Raw genomic sequence first — 23,208 nt, 5'->3', positions numbered from 1 at the left:
ACAGAGAGAAACAGACAGGAGAAGAGAGACAGCAGAGAGAGACAAGAGACGGAGAAGAGAGACAAGAACATGGGTCAGAGTGAAGCAGAGAAACTGGAAACAGAAACTGATCAAAGTGACTTTTATGACGGTACAATAAAATTTCTTATTAGGAGCGCTATTGCATCCTCTGTCCACATGTGGTTAACAGATGGGCCTTCGTTGCTCAACAAGCAATCAAACATGTCAAACACGAGCTAAACTATCAAAAGATGATTATTATTATGATTATCTTTCCATCTTTAATGTGGTTCCAGAACGGCTCCTGCCGCGCGTCTCTCTCAATCTCTACCTTGTCCACAGACCCTTCTTCTCGCGTCCGCTGCGGGTTGTTCTGGACAATCACGCCCTCCGTCAGCCAATCGTCCGGCTGCTGCTTGCGTCGGCGCTCCACGCGCCCGATCCCCAGCTTGCCCTGGAGCTCCTCGATGAGGCGGTCCTGCGAGCAGCTCTTGTTGACGATGATCGGGCCCATTTTGCGCCGCAGGACCCCGTCGCGGTACATCGGGTGCACGTTGGTCGTCTCCTTGGTGCGGCGGATGACCGACTTGAGCTGGAGGGGGCGGGCGATAAGGAGGGGGGGGCGTGGGTGCCTCGGGGGGGGGGCTAAGACTGTTGTTGTAATTCACCGCAAAACAAACGCCAGGTTACGGCACAAGCAGGAAGGTCCCGGCACCAAACTCCTTGCAGTGGCTGCATAGCATGTCTTTTTGTCAAGATGCTCTGGAGGTTTTTAATCCAGTAATCTGGCTGCAGAAGCCAATCGCTGCTTTCCATTCCATTCCAAATCCATTCTCTACAACTGAAGGCTACTTCAAACCAGCCTGGTGATTGTGGCAACGCATGCTGGATAACTGAAGACGGCTCTGGTTAAAGCAAAGCCCAGGTATGCACAATATCTCGCTGGCTGACGATCATGCCAAACCAAACCAAAAGCAGCACAGTGGGGACGATTCTGCTGAGGAAACACAGCTGTGATGGTTCTAAAAACAAAACTCTGTATCGAATGCAAACATGCTCTAGTCCCTCTGGGATGTTTGTGAGTTCCATGTGCATGTATTTTTGTCAAAGAACGAATGAGTGTGTATGCCTGGTCAAAATCGGGAAGAAATAATGTCATGATTCTGTCAGACACTCTTACTGCAGGTTACATCAACCTGCCTTGTTGTGTAAAAAAAGTCAAGGCAGACCCTGACGCTGACTAACACAGCTATGTCAAGGGATTCAAGTAGGGGCGTGCAAATATCCTTTGGCAAATATTTTAAAATAAACCACAACAGGCCGTAAGCTCTTTGTTGGCACAGACTCCTGGTTTGTAGTCACCGGGCAATGGTGAAAGCACACACGTCATGCACCACACCTCAAGCATAGATGGAGGAATGTAATCTTTGTCAAGCAGCTGCTCTCCCAAAATAAGCTCGTTTTCGGCACCGACCAAACAGAGCCATCATCCAACATATAGCCCCGGTACCGTGGATATCGGCGATAATTAACTTGTATGCATCTGTGCTATGCATATTAACGGTTTATGACACCACCTGTGCCAGAGTGCATGCAGAAGATTTAGTGTGTCCCCAGCAGGGGCTAATAATGGAAAGACCTGACAGGGCGTTAAAAAGGCTCCCCGGTCCTGTACCAGCAGCTTATTTTGGGAGACCTTGGAGAAGCCTCCTACTTGACCAGAGGCAGACAACCGCTCCACGGCAGAGGGTTGCTGCAGGGGTAGATCCATGGTTCCGTCTGGGGTCCCGGGGCAGCTGGAGGGTGTCATGTAGTCGTCGAGCCAGCTGGACTCTGTCATGGGCGTCATTGTGCCCTCCCGGCTCGTGCCGGGGTAGATCCCTTCCTCGTCCTCCCAGCTCCTGTAGTCATATCCATCCATAGAGAAGGGAGCGGGCGACTGGCTCTCCGGCTGGGTGTATCTGAAGTCTAGGAGCTTATCCAAGGCATCGTCCAGTAAAGGCTCCCGGCATGGCCATGTTAAGCCCATTAGCTCGTCGTCTTCATGCTTTTCTTTAGGAAGGGTAGACAGGCTATTTGGTGGTGTAGTGGGAAGTAAATCTGGCGAGGATATGAGATTGCTGGTGGCTGGGACTGTGTATGTTCTTTTGATGACAGTGGCAGAACGTGGGCTCTTGGGCACAGTCACTGGACTTTCACACCTCTGAACCGTCAACGGGCTAGCACATTTAGGAACTGGACTAGATAGTCTAGGGACTGTCACAGGACTTGCACTCTTAGGAACTGGACTAGATAGCCTAGGGACTGTCAATGGACTTGCACTCTTGGGAACTGGACTAGATAACCTAGGGACTGTCAATGGACTTGCACTCTTGGGAACTGGACTAGATAACCTAGGGACGGTCACTGGACTTGCACTCTTTGGCACCATTTCTGGACTTTTGGGAACCGTCACTGGACTAGCACTCTTGGGAGGTGGAACTAGATCGTCATCTATGTAAACTGGACTAGGACTTCCAACCATAAGAACAGGGCTGGGGCTTCTGTGAACAGTATCGGGACCAGGGCTTGGGCTTTTGTTAACAGTTGCTGGACTTGATCTCTTGGTATTGATAAGTGGACTTGGGCTCTTGGTTCTAGTGGGCTTTACTACAGTGGAATCAGTTGAAGAGGTTGGGACTGAGCCATCTTCATCTATATGGAGTTCTAACGGGAGAGGGGTGCAGGCGGGGGTGGAGTCACAGGAGGGCAGGGGAGGATACACTGGACTAGTAGCAGGAATTATAGTCAGGGCTGTGAGTGACGGGACGACAGGTGAACCAGCCACCGGTGAGGGGTCTGCCGCTTCCAAATTCACAGACAACTGAGAGCCAGACTGAATCACAGACACAACGACCACAAAATGCATACAAAGACGATACACAATGTAGGAGAAAAGAAAGAGAAAGGAAAGAAAACAAAGGAAAGTATTTAGAGTGAAAGGAGCAAACTAAAAAGTTGTACTGAGCAAACTAATAAGCCAATGACTGTCTAAAATCAACTTCTCTCAAAGGTAATTCTATCAAAAAAGCAAATATGACTAATATGGCAATGGAAAATAAATCACAACGAGGAAATGAACTGAAAGCAAACAGTCCGACTGAAGAATGACAGCAACCTCTACGCACACCTCTACGCACTCACCCAAACCACCCAAGTTGGACCAACATTCCACGGATCAAGTTCGACAAACCAGCGTCCACCTCTTCTTTCTATTCTGGCCACTTGTGAATCATACTCACGTTGCTCTGGACCTTGAAGTCGGACAGCGAGGCCATTAACTCATCCAGCTCTCGCGTGGCAGAGGAGGCCTGCTGCTGAGCCAACGTCTCCTCTTGTCCATCCGTGAGCTCGTCTGACAGCACTAAAGGGGTGGGACTAAAAACAGACAAACGACTGGTCAACTCGAAAGTTGAGCTATCCACAGAAAAATTACATTCAGATAGATTTATTGATTTATGTTTGTAATTGTAGAGTACATGATACAAAAAGATTAGTGCTGTCAGGCGATTAAAAAAATGAATCTAATTAATTACAGGATTTGTAATTAATTAATCGAATTAATCGCATAACCATTTTAGGCCTGATATTCTATAATCATATTTCAAATGACATGTGTCCGGATGGAAGAATTCAGTACTGTATACAAAACCTTCTGTTCAATCATCTTCCCTTTATTAATTTGCTTAGATTTTTCAGGTCTGGTCAATTTGAGCATGGTGTTATTCACAGTCAAAGATAAAAAAAATTGAATTGATATTCTCATTTGGTTCATTACAATTTACTCAAGCCTAGTAACAGACACAGTATTTCTGACACTGGGAATACATTCCCTGAGATCCATAGATGTCCGTAGAATCAGATACCAAGAACATGCAAATGGACCATATTAAAAAAAAGTCTGTAAATGTTTATTATACATTCTTATGGAATGAATGAGATAAAAAGAAAATCTAAAAAAAATAAAATAAATTGTAATTAATTTTGAGTTAATTTTCATAACGCGATCATTTGCTGTTTAATTAATTAATCTAATTAACGCGATAAACTGACAGCCCTAAAAAAAAAATATGCATCTCAGACATAAAATAGACAAAAAATATTTGTTTTTAAAATACATTTTATCATTGGTTTCTAGTACAATATGTAATTTGGCATACAATATAAAATGTATCTTGGAAAGACCATCCAGTTCTTACATGGGGGAGGGCACGGAGCTTTCCAGTTCATCCAGGAGGCTCTCGACGCTGGGCCGTACATCATCTGTTACCCGGGCTGCGGTGTGGCGCTTGGGCTTCTCCATGACCGGCGGAGGGGCTCTGCCTGCAGGGGAGACTCCATTCTCCTGGACGTAGTGGAGGGTGCTGCTGGAGGGGAGCGGCGGAGCTGCCTCCTCTGGGACACAAAGGACCACAAATCAAAGCAAATGTATTTGTATCACATGGAATATCCCCCATGGGCTGTACAAGTCTTCAAGATAAAAAATACACCATAAAATCCAAATATGCATCGCTCCTAGACTTTCCTTGGCACATTTCCAGGGACATGAATAGAATATTGAATATTTTATTTGAATTAATTTCCATCATTGTCCATTGAAATAAGCCCTGCCCCCTTTCATATTTTGAACTGTTTGTCGTAAAGACTTATGGGAGGTGTCAATGAACTCAGTACAGACTACTACTTTCATTGGTCTAGGTTAACCACGCCCCCATGCTTAAGTGTGTATTACTGTGTAATACTGTAAGTGTGTATGATATGATGTACTTTATTGTCCCCATAGGAAAGTGTGTCTGCTTCACACATAGCTGCCTCCATATGTACACCGTCTTCATTTTAAGCAACTTTTAATTGATTTTAACAGTATGGTTAAGGATGCGAGAGCTGCCTATTTCACAAACTTAATCTCATCTAGCAAACTAAACCCCAGAGTCCTATTCGACACAATTAATATCATTGTCAGTCCACAAACCCCTGTCACACCTGTTTTATCTGCTGAGGACTGTCATGATTTTCTCCTATTTTTTGTAAATAAGGTTGCAAATGTCAGGGCAGGTATTACACCCTCCACCTCAATCCAACCGTTATCTCCTAACAGTCAGTCTACTCTGAATTCCTTCTCACCCATTTCCCTCCACGACCTAACAGAGCTAGTGAGAAGCACAAAAACCTCCTCTAGCCCATTAGACACCATCCCAACCTCTCTATTAAAAGGACATTTTCAGCACTATTGGTCCCAGTCTGCTTTCCATCATAAATCTCTCTTTGGTCTCTGGTCAGGTCCCCGCCTACTTCAAACAGGCAATCATTCAGCCGCTTTTAAAAAAGCCAAGTTTGGACGCCTCGTTATCAAGTAACTATCGGCCCATCTCCAAATTATCATTTATGTCAAAGATTTTAGAAAAAAAAATTGCCAACCAGCTTATATCCATTTTAAATGAACACCACATTCTCGACAAATTCCAGTCGGGTTTTCGTAAGCAACACTCCACGGAGACTGCACTTTTAAAAGTATCCAATGATCTAATGATGTCCGCCGACTCAGGTAGATGCTCCATTTTAGTGCTACTGGATCTCAGTGTTGCATTTGACACTGTGGATCACAACATTCTGCTAAATAGGCTCAGAGATTGGGTGGGTGTCACAGGGAGTGCACATGAGTGGTTCGAGTCCCATCTCTCAGGTAGATGTTTCTCAGTCGGAGTAGGCCCCCATGTGTCTGAGTCTGTTACCCTTTCCTGTGGGGTCCCCCAGGGCTCGGTACTTGGTCCGATTTTATTTTCACTATATTTGCTCCCATTAGGACACATTATTAACGCTTTTAAAGGCATCTCCTACCACCTTTATGCGGATGATATCCAGCTGTATTGCTCTTTTAACCCGGATTGCCCTGATGATTTTAATTCTAATTTTATTGTTTCAAATGAATGTCTGTCGGCCATTAAGGCCTGGTTAGCTAGCAACTTCCTCCAGCTAAATGAGGCCAAAACCGAGGTGCTCATTGTGGCCTCTGATGGCGTTGCATCTAGGGTGGCTGGTTGCCTTGGGCCCCTAGAAACTAATGTGAGCCCCAACCTCAGGAACCTTGGGGTAAACTTTGATCAGGCCATGCACCTCGACACTCGTATCAAGTCGGTGACCCGCACCTGTTTTTTCCATCTCAGGAATATTGCTAAGCTCAGGCCGATGGTTTCCCACTCTGACCTAGAGTTGATCATCCATGCTTTCGTTTCTTCTCGTCTAGACTACTGCAATTCGGTTCTCAAATGCCTCAATAAATCATCCATAGACCGCCTCCAGTTCATCCAAAATACTGCTGCAAGACTGCTAACCAGATCAAGCAGAAGGTGTCACATTACTCCAGTTCTGGCCTCCTTGCACTGGCTTCCTATACATTTTAGAATTCATTTCAAAGTCCTGGTGCTCACTTTCAAAGCTCTGCACGGCCAGGCACCAGAATATTTAACGGACCTGCTGGAACCATATGTGCCCAGCAGGACCTTGAGGACAGCTGACCAGGATCTGTTGGTCATTCCGCGCACCAGGTTGATCACCAAAGGTGACAGAGCCTTTCAGTCTGTAGCGCCTAGACTCTGGAATGCCCTTCCTCGTGGCCTAAGAGCTGTAGCGTCTGTTGAAATTGAAAAAAAATCTGCTAAAAACATTGCTGTTTAAACAGGCCTTTGGGTAATGTTTGAGCAACTCCTTCAGGTATAGAATATGTCTTTTGTTTTGTTTTGTTTTGTTTCTCTGTGATGCATTGTGTTTTGTTCTGTCTCTTATCTCTTGAATGGTTCTTGCTTTTTATTTTATTTTATTTAATTTCTGCTGTATGTAAAGCACTTTGTGAGTTGTCTCTGTGAAAAGTGCTATATAAATAAACTTTACTTACTTACTTACTTACTTACTTACTTACTTACTTACTTACTTACTTACTTACTTACTTACTTACTTACTTACTTACTTACTTACTTACTTACTTACTTACTTACTTACTTACTTACTTACTTACTTACTTACTTACTTACTTACTTACTTACATATAGTAGTAATAAAAAACAAAACACCATCAGCAAATAAACCAAGCAACACATACTGTAGCTTGTGTGTAATAGCGTAATAATGTGTAATGATGTAATAGTGTGTAATGATTAGGGATGGGTATCGTTAGGATTTTATCGATACTACTACTCTTATCGATACTGCTTAACGGTTGCTGTACTTTATCGATACTCTTATCGGTTCTTTTAGATTATTATAATTTTCTCTTTTTTATACATTTATTATTTGAACGGCTTATGGCTATATCTGTAATTGATGTTTGTTTGTCGTCTTGCATATTTGAAATAAACTTCAATCAAATCAAATCAAACCCCCCCTCTTAACACATTGGTTGCCACTTGTTAACATGGTAAAACGTGGTTGAATACCAGCACCCACTTCAATGATAGCGTTGTGAACACATAATCTCTGTCTTAAATTATGGCTATGTGTCTAATCTGCCTGTCGTTTATCAATGACTTGTTTGCAGTCAACATTGTCGAAACGGATTGTTTTTTAATCAGTTCATTTCCGTTTTATAGCATTTTGAAAAGCCCTCGTTTTTCAGGAAAATATATAGATTCCGTGATAAACGGCATTTACTGGAATATTCTGGCATACACAAAAAACGTTGTAATTTTTCGGCCTATTTATGAATTTTATTTTATATAATTATTTTAATTTTTTTTTAATAAAATATATATATTATATAATTAGACTTGTACTTGTATTATCTGTGAGACATCGCCACCACGCAACAAGCTCCACTGTCTGTGTGTACTCGAGTAGCCTCCAGCTACGGCCAGGATTCTCCGGAGCTGCAGCTGGTCCCTATACTCGAGTAGCCTCGAGCTACGGCCAGGATTCTCCTGCGCTGCAGCTGGACCCCAATTGGTATAACGTTACTGTGGTCATATCACATTCAACATGCCCTCAGCTCGAATACGCGTCGAATCAGTGTTATAAGACATTGATATCAGGAGCTATCTGTAGCTACTGCTAGCCGGATATGTAAGGGATAATGTATAGCTACGAGGTCATTGTCGCAAAATAATTGACCGACAGAGTTTAAAATACCGAGCCGCCTCGGCGAGGTGTTTTAAACGTCAGTGAAGGTCAATTATTTTGCGACAATGATCGAGTATAGCTATACATTATCCCGCTTATTACATGGCTAACTTACTAACAATATACCTAATTCATTTTACATCGACTCGCAACACTGGTTCTGGCTCCGCTCGTCGCTCCGCCCCCTGTCATCGCCGGCAGCTTCCCCGGCAGCAGAACACCGGCAGTGTCTGATTGCACTGATGTCAGTGGGCTTGATTGCGAACAGCTGCGCACAGCGGTCATTATTGTTCCACAGCGGTCATTATTGTGTGATAACGGACCTCTGACACGCGCTATTGACCAATCACAAGCAAGCATTTCGGCGAATGTGAAAACGCCATGTAATAAATAACGTTAATATTTAGTATATTTTAGTTCAATGGGACATTTCGTTTTGAACAGTGAACTAACTTGCGCTAACGTGAGCTAACAGAGCTATCATACACGTCTCTACTAGACTATTGCTGGAGCATTTGTTGATATCATGAGCTATCAGTAGCTAGCCGGCTAGATACCGTTCGGTTAGACAATGCCTCATCATGTATTAAACTAAAAGTGAATAGTTGACTGGGTCATTTTGTAACGGTAGCTAACATTAGCTCATGGAGGTCCCGTCCCACTAGACTAGACTAGACCCGTGTTTACATGCGTGCGGGAGGGGCTGGACTCGAGAGCAGACGCGCAGCACTGTGTGCAGCTCCCGGTGTGATCGGTTTTGACGATCGGCGAAAATAAAGCATTATCACCGATCACGATCGCATATTTATACTGATTATCGGCCGATAACGATCGGTGGCCGATCGATCGGGGCATCCCTAGTTAACCTTCTGTGTATTGTCGCAGTGAAAGGGTTAACCGTTTGGTAGTGCGGCAGTGAAAGGGTTAATAAGACTAAAAGACTACAATACGACTACAACGATTTCATGGTGGCTTCCTGTCCTCGCGTTTCCGGTGCAATGCACAGAGATTTTAAAATCATTGGTAAACAATCGTAGTGCTGAAAATATACACTTTAACTGCTGTTTTTATAGGGTTATGGTTATACTCTTGGCTACATTCGAAAAAGAAACACAACATTGTACTTATTTGGATTAGCAGTGTCGGAGATCAAATGCCGGTTTGGCAACATGAAGCGAGGGCGTCGGATACCTAACTTAACGTTACATTTTCAACAACAGATTCGTTACTTTACACGTATGAACTCGACATAACTTTAACGTTACTCCGTTTCCATGAAGTGTTTAATTAAGTCCATGGAGTTTCCAGTGTTACTGCCACCGTTGCGTCGCAGATGGATGGTACACTCGGCTGTGTTGTGTTATTCAACAAGTATACACGTGAGTCCTCTATATTTGTTTATTCTGTTAGCTCCGTAGCTAATCCGCTCCTAGACTACCGATAGCAGAACCGATAGTCGGATCTTATCAATACTCCGTTTCTTTCCAATTTAGAACCGGTTCCCGTTTAGAACCGGGTTTCGGGGGGCATCCCTAGTAATGATGTAATAGTGGCATAGTGTAACAGTGTGTAATGATGTAATAGTGGCAGTGTAAAGATGTAATAGTGGCATAGTGTAATAGTGTGTAATGATGTAATAGTGTAATAATGTGCAATGATGTAATAGTGGCATAGTGTAATAGTGTGTAATGATGTAATAGTGGTAGTGTAATGATGTAATAGTGGCATAGGGCAATAATGACAGTTGGGCTTTTTTCTTTCCCACAGTGGATGATCTCTGTATGTTGTGCGAGTGTGCTTGGATATGATAATAATCATAATGAACGGTAATAGATGGTGTCTGCATTTGTTAAATATTGTATACGTGTCTGTTTGCTCTGTGAGCGAGAAAGAAGAAATAATAGGAAATAACTCTGGTGGAGATTCGCCCTCTTATCGAGTGCACCTTTCTATTTTGTAATCTTGTTCCCGTTCCACTGGTCTCTGTAATGTTTGACCCGCCCTCCGCTCACTCAGTGGGTCGACAGATTGATTAAAGTATCTGCAAACCAATCAATCGCTACTCTTTGAGATTGAGAGCACGCGTCCACTGGGTCAGACCGACGGTAGCTCAGACTCCGGCCTGCTAGACGGACACCCTGCAGTGCGGGGGGCCAGGGAGGGCAGCGTAGCTCGCCAAGCCCAGGTCGGGTCGCCTAATTACCGGAAGATGTTTGATAGGATAATGGATCACCCAGCGTAGGGCTGGGCGATTTCCGATTTGAATTGATTTTTTTTCCTTTTGAAAACTAGAAACGCCTAGGAAATCATTCAAATAACCTTTGTTTTTATTTGACACAAATAAATAAATCAAATAAATCCTATTGGGATTGAAGTGCAAACCTAACTTTCACCAATCTTCACGTTTTTTTTTTTTTTTTTTTTTAATAATAGATTTGAATTTTTCAAAATAGTCCTAGATCATTCATTCGAATTAATCGAAAAATCTATTAATCGCCCAGCCCTAGCGTACCTTCTGTGGCATAGGTGGGGGTGTTGTGCTGCACGGCGTTGAGCTCCAGTAGCAGGCGGTCGAGCTCGGACAGGTTGCTGCCCAGGGAGGAGCTCATGGCGGACGCCTCACTGCTCTTCTGTTTGTTGGGGAAACTGTTGGGAGAAAGGTCATGAAAAACAACCACATTCCAGGTTTAACCAGTTTACCATCTATAAATTAAATAAACAACCACATTCCAGGTTGTAACCATCGCTTACCATCTATAGACAAAATAAACTACCACATTCAAGGTTTACCCAGGTTACCATCTATAGACGAAATAAACTACCACATTCAAGGTTTACCCAGGTTACCATCTATAGACAAAATAAACTACCACATTCAAGGTTTACCCAGGTTACCATCTATAGACGAAATAAACTACCACATTCAAGGTTTACCCAGGTTACCATCTATAGATGAAATAAACAACCACATTCCAGGTTTTAACACTCGTTTACCATCTATAGACAAAATAAACAACCACATTCCAGGTTTGAACCAGTTTACCATCTATAGACAAACTACTAAGGACTGAGATCCTACGACACTAAAGTTTAAATTAAACCAATTCTACAACTACTTAATTTCATTTTTTATTTGTCCATTCTGAGACTCGCCAGCCGCTTCTTTTCACCCGACAGAGGAGTTTTCACTGGGGGAGCGTAACGCCGCTCACGCCACAACAACATGCAGGCAAAACGTTACGTTATCCACCAGAAAAGCACGGTCCTCCAGCATTTTAAATCTCTCGTGTGCAAATTTAAGACAACCCCCGCTTTTTCAACCTGGCATGCCTCCTCAAGTGGTACCTGTAGTAGTGTTGTCAAAAATATCGAAAAATCTATACATATCGATTCTGAATATTTAAAACGGTTTCAATACTCATTTCCCGAAATATCGATATTTAATTATTCATAAAAAAATTAATCTTGTATAAGGAAGTTGCATTGTTCATTTCAATACCTGTAATAGTACAGTAGTCCACACATACACATGTGCATTCAGTTAAGTCGGAATATGAATGTAATACAAACAGTTCAGTTTTTCAGGTACATGCAACACAGATTACAGTGTTTACATCGGTCTGCTTGAGAAAATACCATGTTCTGCAATAAAAATGATTGAAGTGAGATGAACAGTTATTTTTAAATGTGTGATCTAAAGATAAACAAAGGGTTTTTAAAAGTGTTATATTTATCTTCTCTTATAGTACCAGAGAGAAGCTGAGGAGAATCAACCAGCAACAAAAGCAACATTTATAATTTTTTATTTTTTTTACATTTTAAGATTGAACCTTATCCCCCGTGGTATCGAAAATGGTATCGAATATCGATACTTTTCAAGGTATCGTATCGAAGTTCGAAATTCCAGTATCGTGACAACACTAACCTGTAGACGTGCTCTTCTTCACCGAGGAGCTGTGTTGGACTGCTGCCGTCCCCAGGCCAGGGAGTTCTCTGGGCCGAGCTGAACAACTGAAGAGAGGAACACGTGGAGAGATGAGGGTCATCATCATAACTAAAGATAGTTTGAGAGACGGTTCGATTCAAAAGTGAAATGGTTGCTTTTGGTTTTCGGTTATTTCACGTTGCCAATTGACAAAACAAACTTTTTAAAACAAAGCCATGTGACGTAAATGTACTGTTCAAAAAGCTAAGAAAGGGATTAAACGGAGGTGTATTTCTATTGTCAGGGTTAACTTGTGGAACAATGCTGATATACATTTAAGAATGAGTATGGTTTGTATAGCTATTTTTGAAGATTACAAATGTGAATACTTTTTTTGTTATTTTCTTTTAGAATACTGTTTTGAGTCTTAATTTTGTTAAGAATATAGGACAGGCATATATAAGCATTATGATTCAGTCTGTACCTTTTCAGTCACTGCCTGAATCAAAGATTGTTAAATGTATATTGTATTGTGTGATGACTGAATAAACTACTACTACTAATAGTACTATTGATCATGCAGGTCAGCCTTTGGACATACATTTTAATCCTGCGATTTAAAGGTGCTATAGATCAGGGGTTCCCAAAGTGGGGGTCGCGACCCACCTGGGGGGTCGCCAGATGATTAAAAAGAAAAGAAAAAAATAATATCCAAAAAAGATTTATATATTTTTTTGCAGTCAGGCCACTGAACTTAGAATCAGGCCAGGACGCGTGAATATTTTAGGCAACCAACTTGTGTTTAGCGTTTCTCTGATTAGCCACTACGCCCATGTGAGCTGCAGCGCGGAAATAGGCTGTCTATTGCCCCGCGCTGCAGCGCGGAAATAGGCTGTCTATTGCCATTCTCTAAGACAAACTCTAACCTTAACCAGCTCCTTAACAGCGCCTAAACTTAACCCTTCTAACCTTAAGCAACTCCGAAACTATGCCTAACCTTAACCTTAACCAACTCCGAAACAATGCTTAAAGTTAACATGCCTAAACTTAACCGGCGAAAGAATGCATGTTAAAAAATATTGCCATTCTCTAAGACAAACTCTAACCTTAACCAGCTCCTTAACAGCACCTAAACTTAACCCTTCTAACCTTAAGCAACTCCGAAACTATGCCTAACCTTAACCTTAACCAACTCCGAAACAATGCTTAAAGTTAACATGCCTAAACTTAACCGGCGAAAGAATGCACGTTAAAAAAAAAAAAAAATTTATGGGAATCGAACTTGTTACCAACAGGATCCACAGCAAGGCAGCGCTGCCAGTTGAGCTAGTTGTAGATCTTAAAAGAGGGAGGATTACTGCTACATAATGCTGCCGCGACAGAGCTCCACTCTGCTGCTGCGGGGGCGTGGCTAGACGCAAGTTGGGCGTGGCTAGACAAAAGTTGGTTGCCTTTAATATTTAGGCCTCCCGGACAGTGTTTTTAGTTGCAGCAGCGCAATAGTTAGATAACCTAGATGGGGAACAACCAGGAGATCACTGCAACTCACACAAGTTGGAGAACTATCTCCCTCTTACACACACACACACACACACACAGGGAGCCGCATGTGATTGGTGGAGGCGGGACCCTTACAAAAAACTGTTGTTGCTAATCATTGACACATGCTAGCCTGTAATAATCCCCCCCAGAAAAATCTACTTTGCATTTGATATATTGCAAATATATGCCATCACACACACTGGCATTTAAAGGGTTAGAATTATAAAATGAATATGTGGTGTTATGATCAGGGCTGAAGTTGAATAAAAGATTGTATTATTTTCAATCTGACATTACAAAAAAAACAGAAAATCCATCAAAATCAGTGTTGTTGCTAATCATACATAATGCTAGCCTGTTTTTTAACAATAATTTGTGATGCCATCACAAACACTGGCATTTAAAGGGTACAAATTAAAAAATTCCTGCACCAGAATGCAGGAAATGAAGTCTTTGTAACTAAACATTTCCTGGTGGGGGACCCCCAGACCCCCTGCTTAAAAAGTGGCCTGACTGGGGCTATATTTTGCACTATATTTCCTGGCCTGAATGATTTCCCCAGTCCGGCCCTGGTTAAAAGCCTCCAATGCTTATTAGTGTGTGTGCGTTTGAACGTGTGCATGTTTCAACCATACATTTCCATTTATAAAAAAAAAAAAAAAAAAAAAATCCTATAATAGTGGGGGTCTCTGACACCGTTATTTGGGGGTTGCGGCCTGAAAAGTTTGGGAACCCCTGCTTATAGATAACATTTAGCCGCCCACTAGATGTCACACTAGAGCACCAGCATGTAATTTATCCAATCAGGTGCATTCCACCTGGGGAAATGGGAAGTAGGGAGGGGATACATGCACGCAACATGTAAACAACAACATTCATTTTGGACCCAACAATTTTTTTTTTTTTTTTTAAACTTTATTATTTAGCGTTTATCGCTTTTCTGGTCAAGCATGACCGACAGATACAGGGTGAAACGGGATATAGAGCAGGGGAAGACATTCTGGCAAATGACGGCGGGTCCGGGAATCGAACTCGGAGTCCACCAGATCCGTGACGCAGCACGGTTTTCCCCGACGCAGAAATAGCGCCGAGATATGCGGTGAGCTACTGGAGCTCCCCTCCCAACAACCTTTTTTAACCTCATAACGTGCAGCGGCATGTATACGTCCCGTTTCGCACTCGCGCGCATGTCGCAGCACTTTGCTCTCATCTGCCGGCTCGGGGTGCATTTTTCGCCGATCATGTAATATACCGTTCGAAAGTTGAATTTGCCGCCTTTCGAACGCCACCTCACTCAACCAATTGCGTGCCTCGGTTCTGGAGTTACATGGCGATATGTCAGGCGAGCGGCTTTATGCAGACCGCACATCAAATGACCATGTCCGACTGTATACGCTCTTGAACTGACCAATTCCGCGTCCAACGATACCCCACATGGGGGGGGTGCTAGCGGGGGAAGTAGGTGAAAGTTGACAAGCGAAAATGTGTTGTGACTGAAGCTTCAGAATGCACGGAGGTGGATAGCCATTTTGGATTTTCACGCTTTTTTCTTTTGGTACACGGTTTACTAAAACCTTTTTCAAGGCCTGTACTACATAAGACTGCAGGCTATGGAACCGCTGTGTTTTCCAGCTCATACCTCTATGCTGGAACTTAAAAACAGGAATCTGGCAACCACTAAAGAGAAATGCGAGTACACAAGTTCAAGTTCAACTCAAGTTCAAACCTCTGTTACTCTCTTTCATTAGCACTAAAAGTGATTATCCTTTTTTGCTTTAGTAACTTCAGAATGTTACCTTTCAAAAGAGACGAGGCTCATGCATGTGCTATAAGTATAAAGCTAAGCTTTGCAAAAAGTCCTCAAAAACTAAAATGGCCACTTTTTGGTTAAATGATAAAAATACTTTTATTCTGCACCTTTCTAAAAGCTCTGTGGATGTGTTCTTAAAATGTTATATATAGGACCTTTACTAGGCGTCACTATAAAACCCAACTAAAAACCTTTTGGTGGTTTTTAATTGAGGAGATTAACAGGAGAAATGACCAAAAGGGAGCAAAGCAGGAGAAAGAAGAAAAAGAAAAAAAAACTGAACTGGAATCCTAACGGACATTATGTGGACAAAAAAAATCATGTGATCTCCTCCTTGGCACAAATGTAATGAAATACTATACGTTTTTAAGTATTTGTTTACTATACCAACATTATTTGGCCATTTTGGAATTCACCAGCAGCTAAAATGATAAGATTCACAAGATTCATAATAAGAAGTATATTCACCTGTGTATCATCTAGTCCATTCAGGGCCTGGTCAGACGGAGGGGGCGGGACCGGAGGCGGAGCACAGGCGTCCTGGTGGGCGTGGCCCCCAGTAGGGAAGGAGTAGGGCGTCTCGTCCGACAGGAACAGTGGACGCTTGGAGATGTGGGACGTCGTGGACTCCAGGTCCGCCAACAACGCATCTATGGAAACACAATCAACACCATATTAGGTTTCATCAAAAAGGGTTTGATTCTTATTTGATCTGCTCATCACTTGGATTAGTAAACCGTAATCGCCATTAGACCTGGGGAGTCGGGTTCCACTGGGATTCTCCGCCATGGTAGGAGTGAATATCATAGTATTACAGCCTAAACTAAGGCTGTCAAAGTTAAAGCGGTATTAACGCGTTATTGCCCGATTCTATTAACGCCACAATTTTTTTAACTCACGATTAACTAAAAAAATAAAAGATACAAAAAAAATTATTATTATTATTATTTTTTTTTTACTAGACTTCACTCAGGTGTATTATTGATGCTCTCATTGATACTATGTTTGTTTCTGAAGTGTGTGTGTGAGATATATAGAAAGAGAGGGGGTGAGAGAGATGAGGAAGGGGCAAGGGAGAAAGAGAGCTGGAAGAGTGTGTGTGTGTGTGTGTGTGTGTGTGTGTGTGTGTGTGTGTGTGTGTGTGTGTGTGTGTGTGTGTGTGTGTGTGTGTGTGTGTGTGTGTGTGTGTGTGAGATATATAGAAAGAGAGGGGGTGAGAGAGATGAGGAAGGGGCAAGGGAGAAAGAGAGCTGGGAGAGTGTGTGTGTGAGAGAGAGGGGGGGGGTGTGTGATTAATCAGCCCTTGTGTGGGTGAATGTAACAAGTTCCTAACTTTTCCCCAATTATTTCCTGCACACTTTAGTCATTGTTTAAAATTATTATTTTCTTTTAAGTTTCTTTGTGCATCACTCTGTTTTGAATTTGATGCAAATTTGCAATGCATGAGGGTCATCCTTTTGTGTTAAATGGCTGCATAAAGCAAGCATTTGTTGACTCGAATGTTGATAAGAGTATTAAAACTTGGAACTTGAAAAAGATCTGTTTAAGGTAGAAAAAATAAATTAAAATAAAATGAGATTAATTTGTGATTAATCGCGAGTTAACTATGGACAATCATGCGATTAATCGAGTTAAATATTTTAATTGATTGACAGCACTAGCCAAAACACATTGTGTGTCAGTTCATAATCTTTGATGGAGGGCGAGATTATTTAATTTTTTTATCCACTTTTTCTCCCATTTTCTATATTTTCTCCCATCCCAATTTCGTATCATCCAATTCAACCCTCCCCTGTCACGGACGCTGTTTCTTGCCTCCCACAAGCCGGCTGCAATGTGGACTAAGTCATACATAGCACAAGTCCCCTCCGTTACTTGAGGTAACAGCAGTCGCATCTTTTCACCTGCGCAGCTCGATCTCTCAGTGGCGAGGAGTAACGCGTGGGAGGCTCACGCTGCCCCCGACACTTCCTGATTCTACTGCGCAGGCGCACCAACCGACCTGTAGGAGTCGCTGTCCACAACGCCCGATCCCCACCCATCAGTTTCCCACCCCCTAATACGGCCAATGTGTATTAGTACGGACGACCAGCTAAACTGAAAGCAAATGTGGAGCGCTGGGCTCAAACTGACGAGCCCAGCGTCTCCAGCATTTCGTGGCGAGCGCCTTGCCCACTACGCCATGTAGCCGCCCTAGATTATTTAATTATTTTAGCTTTGCAACTAATAAAGTAAAATGTTTTAACTTCATGTTTTGAGAAAGTGCGTTTTATATTGTAATGTTTACTTAGTTGACACCTACAACATTACCCATAAGCCTCGGCAATCTTTGACCAATCACAAGAAGCACAACTACTCATTAGTACATTAGTATATTCCTTCATCTCGTTCGATGTCGTGCAAATTCAGTGCAGTCTTTGGTTTTCGTCGATCGATATGAACATTTACGTCCAAAGCAGGAAGTACAAGAAGTAACGCAATAGCACACTATACATTTGAGTGGAGGAGGTGTATGAAAGGAGAAAGTTTAGATATGCAGACTTGGCAGCAGTAACTGAAAGTTACTGTTTGTCTGGTGGAAGTAGGATGCAGAGGATTTACCGAAAAGAGGTAAATGAGATGTCGGAAGAAGCATTGAAAGGGAGTAAGTGGATTTGGTTGTGGAGTAATAATGTCAGCTGGGGGCCAAAGTAAACAAAGGGTAAGAGAGTATTCCTTTTCTCTGTTGTTGCCGTTTCATGTGTGATATTCGTTTCAGGAATTGTTCTATTTCTGACATAGGACAACACAAGGAAGTTTCGAGGGGGTGGTTCTAGGATGCTGGAACTAACTGTTGAGCCTTCCCGAGGTGTTGTGGGCCTAGCTTGACGAAAACCCTGGTGATATGCTGCTGCCTATCCATCTACTGTACACTTGATACGCCTGGTGATATGCTGGCTCTCACTGCCTATCTATCTACAGTACATGCTGAGTTGTGATGCCATTAGGGGCCATGTGGTAGAGTATGTAGCGTCAGCATTGTCAATACCTGGAGCTCACATCAAAGGGTCTGTTGAAGTTGGTAATGCTGTTTGGGGGCCGTTATGGGCCACGAAATACAGTTGTAGTTAGTAATTCCATAGTAAGTATTTATAGGAATATTAGACCTTCTGGCAATGGGAGTGGGTTTCTTCAATGAGCGCTTATCCACAAGTATCTTGCGTTTAATTTGAATATAATTATAATAATGTAATATCTAACCTAGCTGTAACCTAAGCCTGTCACACTGTGATAATATCCCACTGCCTCATTCTCCCTGCAGACTGATATGTTCAATGCAGGGAGATGAGAGCTGGTATGGGATAGATGGGTTTTATGAAAGTTGTTATGACTACATGTCCTCAGCGTTTCACCTACCATAGCCAGGCATTTATCATCATCATCAACGTCGTCGTTAAAAATGGCCTTTTTCTAAAGAGGGGAATTCATATATTCATCCACTAGTGGCTTCTCCATTATTTTTCTTTTAATTTTCTTTTTTATAAAATTATGTTTTTGGTAGATTCTTTTTTTTCTTCTCCCATCCCAATGTTAGTCGTTATGCCAATTCCCAATCCCCTTCCTGGTCGTTGCGCACTCTACCCCCTACCGCCGGTCTGGGAGAGTGGAGGCTATCACATGTTTCCTCCGACACATGTGTAGCCAATCAACCGCTTCTTTTCACCTGGCAGTGTGGACTCTCACTGGGAGAGTGTAACGTGTGGAAGGATCACACTACCTCTCTTAGATCCTTCCCTCGCTGTGCAGGCGCCCCGACCGAACTGTAGGAGTCGCTGTTTACAACGACCAGGACCCACCCCACCGGCTTTCCCACCCACTGACACTGCCAATTGTGTCAGTATGGACGACCGACCAAGCCGGAGGTACCGCTGACAGCCGGATTCGATCCCACTGTTTCTGCGGTGGTAGACAGACGCTTAGTCCGCTGCGCTACCCGGCCGCCCATGGCTTTCTCCATTATAACAGTACCAGTCACTTTGGTCCTTCACCAGCCATAACAGGCCCTTTGAACAGAGTGGAGTAGACAAGCCACAGCTAGTACATGCAGCATGTGGCTGGTGGCTGGTGTTCATTCCCGACCATGGGAGCTTTTTAATTTTACAAACTGATTCTGTGGGGATGTTTTTCAGCAGTTATGCAGCAATTTCTTAAACATCTGTTTAAAAAAAGACAACCTCTTATAATGTGATAATTATAAAATACTGTTACGGTATACAGTAAGCTGTAATTTTATCTGAAAAAATTATATATATTTTGCACATGTACCTCATTTCAGGGCGATATTCTGAGCTTTCAGGATCTTTTCTTTTTTTGGCCAACAGCCCCTGATAATTATATACCCTGATAAAAAAAAAACATGTCTCTGGATGAGATATGTAAAGACACTCTTCTTTAATAATTGAAATGTCTTTATTGGCTTGGCACTGTCGTGTTAAACCTATTAAAAGCAAACTCAGACACGTTTCGCCTTCATCAGAGTGTTAAAGGTAGATTTTTATAGTTGTATATAAATCACACCTGGATTCAAATCCAAGTCAGTAAAGAGAGGGATCCCCCCCCTGGCCAAGGGAGAAATTAGGCTCCCTAGACTTCAGACAGGGCTCCTTCTGCTACACTCACCTCCTACTGACTGTTTTTAAAGCACTACACGGGCTGGCTCCACTGTACTTAGCTGAGCTCCTGCATCACCACCACACCCCATCCAGAGCCCTAAGGTCTGCTGACCAGCAGCTGCTGGAGGTGCCTAGGACCAGGCTCAAAACTAGGGGAGATGGAGCCTTCGCTGCTGCTGCCCCCCGGCTCTGGAACAGCCTCCCCCCACATAAGATCTGCCCAGAGCCTAGAGGCTTTTAAATCATTGCTCAAAACACACCTCTTCTCCCTGGCCTTTGACCAGAGCTAGCCTAGCATTTATACATGACGTCCGCTGTCACCCTGGACTTTTTATCCAATTTTCTTTTTATATTGCACTTTGCCCTTGCTTTCTTAAATGTACTGTACTATACCTTTTTCTGTTATTTTAGTGCCATTGTGTGTGTGTTTTTATCATGTGAAGCACTTTGGTTTGGCTTTTAGTCATTTGTAAATAAATGTGCTATACAAATAAAACTGACTTGACTTGACCTCCTTCAGACAGGGCTACTGCTGCTACACTCACCCCCCCCCCCTTTGACCTCCCCCCTCAGGGGAGCCAGTCTGCACCCGGGTCTCCTGCATGTAAAACGGTCACAGGGGAGATATTAGGATACACTGTTGGCTTCTGCTACAGACACACTGTTCAAATAAAACTACCATCGCACACCTCTGAATCATATTATGGACAGTCAGCAGCACCTTGATCAGACAGCACCTTGATCAGACAGTAGCACCTTGATCACACAGCACCACCTTGATCACACAGCACCACCTTGATCAGACAGGAGCACCACCTTGATCACACAGCACCACCTTGATCACACAGCACCACCTTGATCACACAGCACCACATTGATCACACAGCACCACCTTGATCACACAGCACCACCTTGATCAGACAGCACCACCTTGATCAGTCAGCACCACCTTGATCAGACAGCAGCACCACCTTGATCACACAGCACCACCTTGATCACACAGCACCACCTTGATCACACAGCACCACCTTGATCAGACAGCACCACCTTGATCAGACAGCACCACCTTGATCAGACAGCACCACCTTGATCAGTCAGCACCACCTTGATCACACAGCACCACCTTGATCAGTCAGCACCACCTTGATCACACAGCACCACCTTGATCAGACAGCACCACCTTGATCAGACAGCACCACCTTGATCACACAGCACCACCTTGATCACACAGCACCACCTTGATCACACAGCAGCACCTTGATCACACAGCACCACCTTGATCACACAGCACCACCTTGATCAGACAGCACCACCTTGATCACACAGCAGCACCACCTTGATCACACAGCAGCACCTTGATCACACAGCAGCACCTTGATCACACAGCACCACCTTGATCACACAGCAGCACCACCTTGATCAGACAGGAGCCACAACCAGCTCCTTTAAAACTGCAAGAATCCTTTTGCATCAAGTGATTATGCATCATTGTGACCATGGGTTGAAGAAAACATCATCTAATTCAGCACACACACAAGTAGGAGGGGACACGAAGAGATGCATTACCGAACACTTGGGCCTATTTTAGCAGCAGCAGCCTCCACCACACCAGGGCTCAGTTTCCCATGCAGAATTTCACAAGCACCATGACTCTCAACCAAGTAACCAACTCCCTGCAACTAAAAATGTCCCAGACATGAAGCAGCCTAGTCAACCTTTACCGATGTCTTTCCCACCAGTAGAAAACAACAACCGCTAAACATTCATGTTCAACGGTGTAAAAAAAAAACACAATCACGGTTACTGGGTTATTCTCTAGACGAGCCTGAAAGTGAGGTAAAGCAGACACGCCACTCTTCTGCATAACCACCAACAAATCCACGGCAGGTGCAAAGTATAGAGGGACGACAAAACAGAACTCCCGTCTTCATCTGACAATGAAAGGTTAGCCCAACTCTAAACAAGCGAACAAACCAACTCCACGGAGTAAACAGCACACTGTAAGTGACAACTGTAGGACTCTCAAGAGAGATACGAGTACACAGAGAGAGAGAGAGAGAGAGAGAGAGAGAGAGAGAGCAACACACACACAAACACTGAACATGAGACCTACCTGTGAAAACAAAACAAAAAATAACCGACAAGACACCCAGGTACGAATGCAGGGGAAGACGAGTAAGAAGGCAACAACCCAAACAGACCGTCTGTCAGGCAGGATCTGCCTTTCTTAACTCTACCATCAGCAGAGGGGAATGAGGAGGGAAAGGGGGGGGGGGGTGGTAGTGGAGGAGGAGGGGGTTGAGAGGGTAGAAAGAGGATGGAAGGGTTTGACCTGCAGTGGGGTTAAGTTCAACTCTGTGCCTTCTGCTGTGCCAGTCTTGACCCCTGGAAACGGAGGTAAGAAGAGAGTCACAGACGTCCTCCTCACGTGTCGCGAACACAGCCAGAGAATTAATGAGCGGTTGTGGAGGAAAGCGGGACAAACAGGGCAGGCAGTCAGACAGTCGGAGGCTCTCATCAACACTGTCATGCCCACAGAGGGAGTGGTACGAAGGTGTCATCGGCTCCTCCTTCACTCCCGGGCACTCCTTCACTCTTTTATGACTCAAAAGGTCGTTCCAAGATGTCTTAACACAATATTATGATCCAAACCGATTCATCACTATAGGACTGGGCGCGATGATTCAATAGGACGGTGATGAAGTGATGATATCCATGTTGCCGTTTGTAAACAATGGCGACTGTTTTGGGACGCAACACCATGTCCATGTGTTTGCACAGCTTCAGTGCCGTCATTAGCCCCTTTCGTGACTGTGTGATGCAAGCCTTGCTTGAATACGCAGTCACTGATTCCACGGTACTAGGCTAGTTAATGTGCACCATCAAGCACTGGTTAAAAAGGAACGGATCGTTCTAAATGTATCAGATAGAAATGTCAAAGGTACTGAACGTTGCACGAGGGTTTCACACACAAAATTGGGGTGGTTTGAAAGCTCGGCGTTGCTAATTTTTTACATTTTAAATAATTTTTATAAACGAGTTAAAAAATCACTGAGCTAGCCTTGGCTAAAATGGCTTCTTCCGCATTTTGACGCCGGAGCGCTGTGATTGCTGGCTGCTTTGTCACATGC

At 43.5% G+C, this 23,208-nt stretch overlaps 1 protein-coding gene across 4 annotated transcripts in view; it reads right to left on the bottom strand.

Moving 5' to 3' along the window:
* The window catches only part of LOC311231077 (paxillin-like), a 118,448-nt gene that overhangs the window by 25,695 nt on the left and 69,545 nt on the right, over positions 1-23,208 (bottom strand). For 2 of the 4 annotated variants that reach the window (XM_084317555.1, XM_084317554.1), the window contains exons 2-6: positions 15,894-16,075; positions 12,074-12,159; positions 10,661-10,794; positions 4,239-4,434; positions 3,282-3,417 (exon numbers count right to left, since the gene is read on the bottom strand). In XM_084317555.1, the coding sequence (XP_084173681.1) occupies positions 3,282-3,417; positions 4,239-4,434; positions 10,661-10,794; positions 12,074-12,159; positions 15,894-16,075 (734 nt within the window). Of the gene's footprint in view, positions 1-3,281; positions 3,418-4,238; positions 4,435-10,660; positions 10,795-12,073; positions 12,160-15,893; positions 16,076-22,190; positions 22,279-22,409; positions 22,507-23,208 lie in introns of those variants that run through there. The other 2 variants (XM_084317556.1, XM_084317557.1) reach the window with 2 other exon arrangements.

This window comes from Notolepis coatsorum, assembly GCF_963971535.1.
Source record: "Notolepis coatsorum genome assembly, chromosome: 6".
Classification (NCBI taxonomy): Eukaryota; Metazoa; Chordata; class Actinopteri; order Aulopiformes; family Paralepididae; genus Notolepis; species Notolepis coatsorum.
This window is presented reverse-complemented; position numbering and strand designations above follow the sequence as displayed.